Genomic DNA, 8,966 nt, shown 5'->3' with positions numbered 1-8,966 from the left:
TTCAAAAGTTAGTGCAGAGTATCGAATTACGTCAACTTACCAATCAGCTAAATTTGAAGAATGCAGAATCAGGGGAAGATAAATATCAAGGCAGCATCCATGATACATGCTTGTTGTACTCTTTTTCCTTCGACTACGATTTTTTCCCACAGGGTTTTTCCTATCAAGATTTTAACGAGACAACGTAAACATACTTAACACTATATCAACAATTCAGGTAAAGTTGTACTCTTTTTCCTTCGCTATGATTTTTTCCCACTAGGCTTTTCCGAGCAAAGTTTTAACAAGACAACTGATGTTGATATGTGGGCATCCAAGGGGAAGTGTTATAGAATTAGTGGGTGAATGCCCACTCAAAAGAATCATCATTGTATTTTGATGGTTGTAGTTACGAGAATCGCTCTATAAATAGAGCATTCCGTCTGTTATCAAATGCAGTACGAAAGAATGTAAGAGATAATATCAGTATCCCTCTCTCTTTATCTGCCATCCTTTTTTGTGTTATAGCTACTAAAGTCATAGTGTGATATTTTGCACTTGCTTCGCTCATGTCCTTAGAAAGGTTATCTCTCTAGCTTTTGTCTATTTATAACAATATATATATATATATATATGTATATATATTTCAGAAACATGCATCTAGCCTCACATCTTATTCCCACATGTTACAAAGAATATTACAACCATAACGTCTAAAATTTTTAATTTACCAACCCAAACTACCGTTGGTATCCCATAGCTACCACTGGGATCCTCACCTTGTGCCCCCGGCTACCTTTCATCATCACCTCGCCAAAACTGTAGGATCCCGTCACAGACCGAACTGTCAGAGTCACTGAGAACTTTCGCGATGCACCAGGTCTCAGAGTCATTGCCCGAGGGCTAGCTTCGATGGCAACGGCTGGGGCCATTCTGGTTGTGATCACATAGGTTTCTTCTTGTGCAACATTTGTGACTGTGCGTGTAACCGTTTGACTTTTCACAAGATGAGCTACTGTGATTGAAGGAGAGTTGAAATTCGACGGGCGGACCATAGTGTAATTGCAGGGGGAGTTTGTGTACTTCTTTATCTCATTAGAATTAATACCAGGTGTTGTACACAAGAAACCCAAGTAATCCTGATAGCCTAAAATTTAAAAACCAAAAGTTATTCGATTGAGATTTCCTCACATAATGTGCCAAAGATGAGTCCGATAGCGTAAAATCATTTCAAGGATGTAGAAGAATACATACCCGCATCAAAGATTAGTCCAGGATCCAGAGCAGCTCTTGGATCGACATGGCCACTCCCATAATCAAAAGGGGTGGCACTGACAAACTTAATGGCTTGTGTTTCAGAATATTGTTGTGCTTGAAGAGGTCTGCCAGCCCTGTCCATAGTTGTTGATGTTGTCATCAAAGCTGATTTGATGGCGGAGGGGCTCCAATGAGGGTGCTTCTGCTTTATAAGAGCAGCTATTCCAGCTATATGTGGTGCAGCCATACTTGTTCCCGAAATCATGGCAAATCCCTCCCCTGGTCAAAGAAATAATCCCTTAATATGTCAAGTGCATCTCTATAGGTACAATTGTTATTGACTTGTGTTTAATTTGACAGCTGTGAGTGAGAAATCTGAATATCTTCCCCTTATTTTCTAAGCAAAATGAGGATGTGTCGGAAATTTTTTCATAACTAATTTCAGAATTTGAAACCTCGTAAACCGCTTTGAAACTAAAGTTTGGTAGACTGCCAAGTACTAAAAAACCTCGGGAAAGTTTGAAACATCAAAATATGGGGAGAAAACACTTAAAATGCTTCAATTAGATCCTTACCAACATAATCAGGTTCATCTGTTCCATTTGGAGACCAAGCAGCCCAAATTAGAGAACCAGGAGCTAGAATATCCGGCTTGAGAAGATCTGCTTCTTGGAAGCTGAAATCTTTGATGTTGGGTCCTCTAGCAGAGAATATTGCCACCTGTGGTGCAGACTTGTGGAGTATAGGCGTCAAACCATTCCCAATGCTACCTATAGCTTTGAAGCTCTTCACACGACCAGTCCAATCCCTTACTGTAGAGATGTTGTAATAATCTATAAGATCCTGAACAACGTCAAAGCCAGAGCACCAAGAACCAGTCGTGCACATAATTGCAGGAAAGGGGAAAAGTTAGAACGTGCATAAGAAGGAAAAGGGGCCAGAGACCTAAATAGTAGCTCAATTAAATTGTAAAAGATGGTAAGCACCGTAAGTTATCAGACGGGATCAAGTTCATATGCTACAAAGAAGTCACAAAAATGAAGTTTTATTTTATTTTTCTTGTCAGGGAGGTCAAAGACAAATGAATTTGCATGATTATATATTCATATGCTATTGTAGTAAATCTAATTTCACAAAAAACACTTGGAGAATGTTCCATACTCTATTACTTGATTACAACAAATCTAACTTTATAATTCTTTAAAAGCAATATAAATAAATAATAAACACCGTTTCGTTAAGGAGAAAAGTTGAAATATTACCATTGACCTTTCGACATCAGTGATTAGAATCCCAGGAACGCCTACAGGAACAGGATCAAATTTTGTCCCTGGGGAAACATTTTCCACCACAAGAACAAAACCAATTGCACCAAGACTTTTGGCTGTTTCGGACACTTTCTTGATTGATGCAGTACCAACAACGAAATTGAATGAATAGCCACAAAGAAGAATATTCCCCTGAACCAATTTCTTGTTTAAAACTTCTGGTTTCTGGCAGTCTGAGGGGCTATACTTAACTACAGAAGAATCAAGAAGCACATCCTTTGCAGCAACCAGTGTGTACGTTTGATTTGGATGTGTTGATGCTGCAAAAAGCGGAACAGAGGAGAGAGTAATTCAGGCTTTGGAAATGCAAAAATGTAGAATGTGAACCAGTGATTGCCTTAGAATGCAAAAAGCCTGTATTATAACACACAAGCGAGAACTGCTGTAAATTGAAGGTGTCGCAAGATAACACAATCATGGAATGCTCCAGGATCCATGTGGAGGCATTACAAAAACCATCCTGAAATCAACCATGTCTTATTCATGCTAATGAGGCTGCCTATTATTAGGCCTTTATCATTTTTGCTGGTTACCATGCATTAAGCTTAAAATTAGGGTTGTTGGCTTAAATATAGGTCTAACCGTTAGAGCTGATTACCAGAGTATATGTCCTGGCATCCCAAATTAATCATTGTACTGCTTTCGTTTGAATCTTAAACACAATGATTTTTCTTCCCTATTTGAAATTTACTTTTCAATGTGGTGTTAGAGCAGTATTGTCCTGAGACCTAAACCCATTGCTATTCTTACCCTACTTGGTCCACAACAAAGAGAAAAAATCGACAACTTCTCTGTTGTTGCTATGCCACAGGTTCCACTACGTCTTCATCAAGATCTCTTTTTCAGTTCTTGGTTTATTTACTTTGGTCCCAGTGGGACAAAAGGATTTCCCCTTCTACTCTACGTTACAAATGAGCTGAGTTGTCCACCTTTTTCAGAAAACCTCATAAACACACTGTTTCTACTTGCAGCAAGCGGAGAATTGTCAAAATTCATTCTACAACTTGAGGGGGCGTCTATAGATTGATTAGAATGCATTTATCTTAATGGCTACCTATTTGGCATTTAGCCTAAATCAGGACTGTTAGTTTAAACTAAAGTCTAGGTTACACAACTGATTAACAAAGAAATTTATTTCCAAGAGATTATGCAGCAAGCATTTAGGTTATTGATGAATGTGCTACTAACAATTTGCTAAAAGAACATAACTGAATAGGTTTGCTCCCAAAACAGATACTTACGTGACAGCCCAAGTCCAGCTAATAGTTTTCCATTTCCAAGTGTTAGATGGTTTTTGTATCTGCGATCATCAATGGCGGCAGCAACAGAAGCTATCCAAGGACTATAAGAAACTAAAGTTTTTGGAAAAGGCCCTCCATTTCCAGCTGCTTGTGCAACAAATACACCTGCTTTCACAGCTGAAAGAAGTGTGGCATCAAAAGGATTCAAATAAGTGGTCTTGGTGGTAGCTGGAGGACTGTTTGGCCCCACAGAAAGGCTCAATATATCCACTCCATCATATACAGCCTGTTCAAGAAATATCTTCAAATAAGAACCACCATTCCAGACATAGCAACCAAGGGTAATAACCCCAAAGAGAGTAAAACTAGTTGGCAAGGCAACACTATCTGTTTCATCTTTAACGAAATATGTGAGCAGTCACCAATTTAAACCTTTTACCCTTCTTTTTCTGTGAGATGATGGAGATGTGCTGAGAGGACAAGCAAAAAATAACTTTTTGTCTTTTCTTTTATCTCTAAAGAATACATAATGATAGAGTTTTGCAGAGTGAGCAGGAACATATATCTACATGTGCATACCGACATGTAAAAAAGACACCCACATAAGTCCAAATGTACAGAAAAAGATGTGCACTAAGCATTCACCCAACGTCTTTTGTTCTATGTTATGGAATTATTGCACACCTGATCAATTGCGGCAACTACATCTGCAACAAACCCTCCAAAAAGCCTGTAAAGGGCTTTATATACAGCAATTCTGAAGACAGAAATTTACGTATCAGGATTAAAAGAAAGAAAACATTTACTGCTTTAATTCAAGAAACGACCAGAGGAACTTATTCTTACTCACCTGGCACGGGGAGCCATCCCACTTGCTTTCCCAAATTCATGACCACGCATTCTCACTGGAATTCCATTATTACCAGCTGCAATAGCTGCAGTGTGACTGGTAGACAACAACAAAAAAGGAGGAAAAAAGCTTCAGATAGAAAAAAATATCAATTGACACAAGCAGAAAGGGGAATAGGAAAAGGAATCAAAAGATTTTATGTTACAATAAATGTTGCCTAAAACGAAAGCAAAATAGTTTCTGTCAATTCCAAGTAGTAGGAAAGAGGAACTTTTATGGTTGTCAAGTTTTCCTTTTCTGAACAGTGAAACCCCAAAAGTTACATCTTCTGTAAATCTATCAGAGTTTTAACTGTATGATATTTTTATAAATACATTAGTATAATGCTATCCCTATGCTCATATTCATTGAAATGTATGTCAATTAATAAATGTCCTTACCTCTTTGTTCACAGAAGAAAGTATAAAACCTTTTGTCATTTATGGAAGTGTTTCTAAGCTTACTAATTGAATTCCCCAATTGATGCCATCCATGGTAGAGTATTCACTGATGCCTTATTAAGCTTACTGTTGGATTCCCCAATTGTGTCTAAGCTTACTAAGAAATGTACTCATCTCTTTATTTCTCTGAAATGAATATGTTTCTTTAAATGTATGAATATCCATAATACAAAATAACATAGGTTCCCATGAAGAACGTGTAACAGAGGTGTGGGGCCTAACCTTCCATGTCCATCACCATCCATAGGAGAGTCAAAATCAATAGAAGGATTAAATACCCCAGCTGCTATTGCAGCTTTGGCAAAATGGTGAGCTCCAATAATCTTCCCATTACAGAAGTTCCTCTTTGTGTCTGGATCAACTTCACATTTACCTCTGTACTTTGGAACAGGCCCATAAGGATCGATATTGGGGCTCGCAAAGCTTGGATGGTGCGGATAGATCCCTGAGTCCACAAACCCTATCACAATATCTTCCCCGGCCCTATCAAAGCCACCTCCTGTTGGCCATACTCCAGTTGGGAGACCTAAAAACTGTGGGGTGTGGGTTGTAAGTCTCTTCACCTTCCAATCTCTCTCCACTGATTTCACACCAGGAGCATGCATCAATGTTTCTGCCTACTAATAAAAGGAACAGCGTAAGAAAATGAGAATGCAAGAGAAGACATCAATATCTGTCATTCATATGAACGACATAAGAGGAAGTGTCTGTCCAAGTTGTTACCTGTTCATGAGAAATGTGGACTGCAAATCCATTAATAAGATGTTGATAGCTGTAGAGTTTTTGGTAGCTCCCTTCCTCAAACAACATGCCAAGAAGCATATCATGTTTACTCTCCAGGTGTCGGGCATAGGACGTGACTGATTCACTGAAAGAGGCCAAAAGAATCGCCAAAAGAGATTTATCAGTCCATTTCATGATTCAGAATCCGAGAGATAACCACCCAGTCGTAAAGAGAAATATCTCATCACGTATACGATAGTTTAGGATGAAAGATGTGCACTTTATAGACAACAAGATCATATTGAAAGGTGAACTCTTTCGGAGAAAGTAACTAGTTGCATGTAAGCTGTCACATAAAGGTACTGTATGAACATGTACATATGCATATGTCTCAATGTGTTAGAAAAGAAATTGATGAAAATAATTACCATATCCCAACAACTACTTCAAACAGGCAACATGTTGTAAGATGTAAAAAAGTGGTTCACAAAAAACCAATTGATGGTAAGACAAAGCAATAACAAAGAAATTATTGCCATAATAAACACAAACAAAGCAGATGACAGATTATTGGGTGTAACCCTACTCTAACCTGTTTGATCATTTCCTGAAAATAAAATAGAATTGATAGTTCTATTTGTTGGATCAATTTTTCGGTGGACTTTATCATCTTTTGTAAAAGCATCAATCAAATGTCAAATACTAACATAATATATAGAGGACATGTGGCATTTCATAGATGGTCCAAAACATTGTTCTAGTGATGGTCCTAATTCTTTTCAATAGCTCTCCATCCATGTCATTAGATTCATACAATTACATCATGCATGACTTTGACAGATTCTCAAACTTCGTACAATCACCATGTGGCCTTAAGCAAATGTTCATCTCTTTTTTTCTGCTCCTACAGCAAGTAATAATCTAAGAAAAACCTAGCTCTGTTCGCGCTGATGGATTTTCATTTCAAAATAAATTTTTATAAGAGGTTTTCAGTTTAAAATAATTATGGCAAGCAATTAGTAAAAAAGTGAGCTCGAAAATGTCAAGTCCTGAGTGCAAGCAATTAGTAAAAAAAGTTAGCTCGACAATGTCAAGTCCTGAGTGCAAGCAAACAACCATTCATGGACGGATTAAGAAAGATATATCTCTGTTTGTGGAGTTATGATTCTAATATAAATAAAGCAAGAAAACAACAGAAAAGTGAGCTAGACAACTGCGTGCAAGCAAACCCGTTAACCAAGCTTCCTTGGATGGATTGGGGTTGAAGTCACTATCATCAGCTCTATTCTCCCAAAGTCGATATCCAGCTTGAAATTAGTTTACGTTTTACACACCTAGGCATATCCATGAACTTGCTTACAAAAGATTTAACATTACAAATGCCTATGCTGAGTCAACCGAAGATCTAGAATTAACAACAGACAAATTATTCAGCAAATTCTTTGGTCCAACAAAGATACCTCCAAAGTCTACGACCCCACTTGGACCATATGAAACAATAACCACAAAGAAATCCAATTTCAATGTTTTTGGGAATGGTCAACACCTCCCAGGCTGCCTATGATTGGTTGGTAATAGGATAAAATTCTTATCCAAGATACATACATAAATAAATGCATAATTGTGTGTGTGAACAATAAGATATATAAAGATACATTGGAAAAAACAAAAAAAAAATCATGCAGGAAATTTGAATATACCTAGTTGTATCAATCTTTTCATCAGATTCCACAGCAGTGGCTTCAAATCCATCAACACCACCTTGGTAACTTATAATAGGCTCTCCTTCAATCGTCACGATGTAAACATCAGCTTTGCCAATAATTAAAAGGGAAAACAGTACGGCAACCGCGCACCCAAACTCCACGGCCACCATTTTTACCATTCAAGTATCCAACTTCAATACTCCACAAGATCTGAATCATGAGAAACACGCCGAGTCAATAAAACAAAGTCGATCTTAAGTAAGCTAAATTGAAAAACACAATAATTACTAGGAAAATGACCACAACAATTACTAATTTACAGCTACCTGCGCTTATTTTTCACAATTACGAGCTCAAAGAAAACAAGATAACAATTTCATTGGTTTCTCGGACACGTAAAGAAAATAAATTGACTCAAAACATTAGCTTAAATCTCCTTTTCGGTCGACCATTTCCTATGCTTGTGGAGTTGCAAACAACGCCGAACTAACAGAAATCAAATTCTGAAAAACACCCAGAAATAGAAACCGAAAACTAACATTACAAAAACTCTAAAATGGCATACCCAAGTAGCGAAAAACTAAAAATGCACCGAGTTGTGGTAGAGTCTAAAAAAATGAGATTTTGATTAGCGAGTGAGTGAGTGAGTAGCAGAGTGGAAGAAATAAGGCAAAAATAGCTTCAAGATCACAAACGAGCACCAAAAAGCATTCCCTTGAAAAAGAGTCGCTTCCATTACTAAGCACCTTAAAAAAGCAAAAGAATGAATCTCATAAATCCAAAAAAAATATAAAATTAAAATAAAAGCAACCGCTTTGTTAGCGATCCAAGCAAGGAATAATCGGCTACTATATACTAAACAAAATAAATAAAAGAAATTCCCCCACAATTATAAAAAATAAAAATAAAATGGAAAGGCAGTGTTTGGTTACTTGCAGAGATCCAGAGAGGCGAATCGGGAGCTGAGATTTACATCAAGGCTAACAATGGAGGGCTGAGATTCGATCAGAATGCGGATCGCATTGGTTGAATGCAGAGCTCTAGAGAAAGAGAGCTGTGGAGAAGCTGATCGACTTTTCAGTGAGTGAGAGTGACCGGTAGTGAGAGCGAGAGGAGTCTCTCCTCTGGTGGTTAGAGTTTTTTATTTATTTATTATCTTGGGGGATTGGGGTGGGGGGAGACAGGGAGCCGAAGATGATGGACGGATTAATTATTAATTACTCGATTTAACTAAAAGTAAATTTTGGGGATTATTATTCAGTAAATTTTGGCTTAATTTTTCGTACGAAAGTCTAAGTTTTCTTCTCTCGTGCTGGTGCGGACATTCGCGCGCAAGCTGTCCGGTGGTTTATGCGGAATGACGAAACTGCCCTGGTGGTTTA

General features: G+C 37.8%; 1 protein-coding gene across 5 annotated transcripts; it reads right to left on the bottom strand.

Moving 5' to 3' along the window:
* Positions 1 to 601: 601 nt before the first annotated feature.
* LOC125467947 (subtilisin-like protease SBT2.5) lies at positions 602 to 8,743 on the bottom strand. 5 transcript variants are annotated; one of them, XM_048591959.1, is made up of 11 exons: positions 8,517 to 8,743; positions 7,579 to 7,794; positions 5,879 to 6,023; positions 5,378 to 5,772; positions 4,656 to 4,751; positions 4,490 to 4,562; positions 3,806 to 4,091; positions 2,499 to 2,824; positions 1,812 to 2,079; positions 1,234 to 1,515; positions 602 to 1,126 (listed from the first exon to the last, which is right to left on the bottom strand). In XM_048591959.1, the coding sequence occupies exons 2-11, from the start codon at positions 7,761 to 7,763 to the stop codon at positions 720 to 722; spliced, it is 2,463 nt and encodes an 820-aa protein (XP_048447916.1). In that variant the 5' UTR covers positions 7,764 to 7,794; positions 8,517 to 8,743; the 3' UTR covers positions 602 to 719. The 5 variants fall into 5 exon arrangements, with proteins under 5 accessions (XP_048447916.1, XP_048447917.1, XP_048447919.1 ...); XM_048591960.1 differs by having other exon boundaries at positions 8,521 to 8,743; XM_048591962.1 differs by having other exon boundaries at positions 8,558 to 8,743.
* Between the last annotated feature and the right edge of the window lie 223 nt (positions 8,744 to 8,966).

Source organism: the organism of the source record quoted next, unplaced genomic scaffold (assembly GCF_019419815.1).
Source record: "Pyrus x bretschneideri cultivar Hongxiangsu unplaced genomic scaffold, Pyrus_bretschneideri_v1 Contig36, whole genome shotgun sequence".
Classification (NCBI taxonomy): domain Eukaryota; kingdom Viridiplantae; phylum Streptophyta; class Magnoliopsida; order Rosales; family Rosaceae; genus Pyrus; species Pyrus x bretschneideri.
Note: the sequence above shows the minus strand (reverse complement) of the source record. Positions and strands in the feature narration are given on the sequence as shown.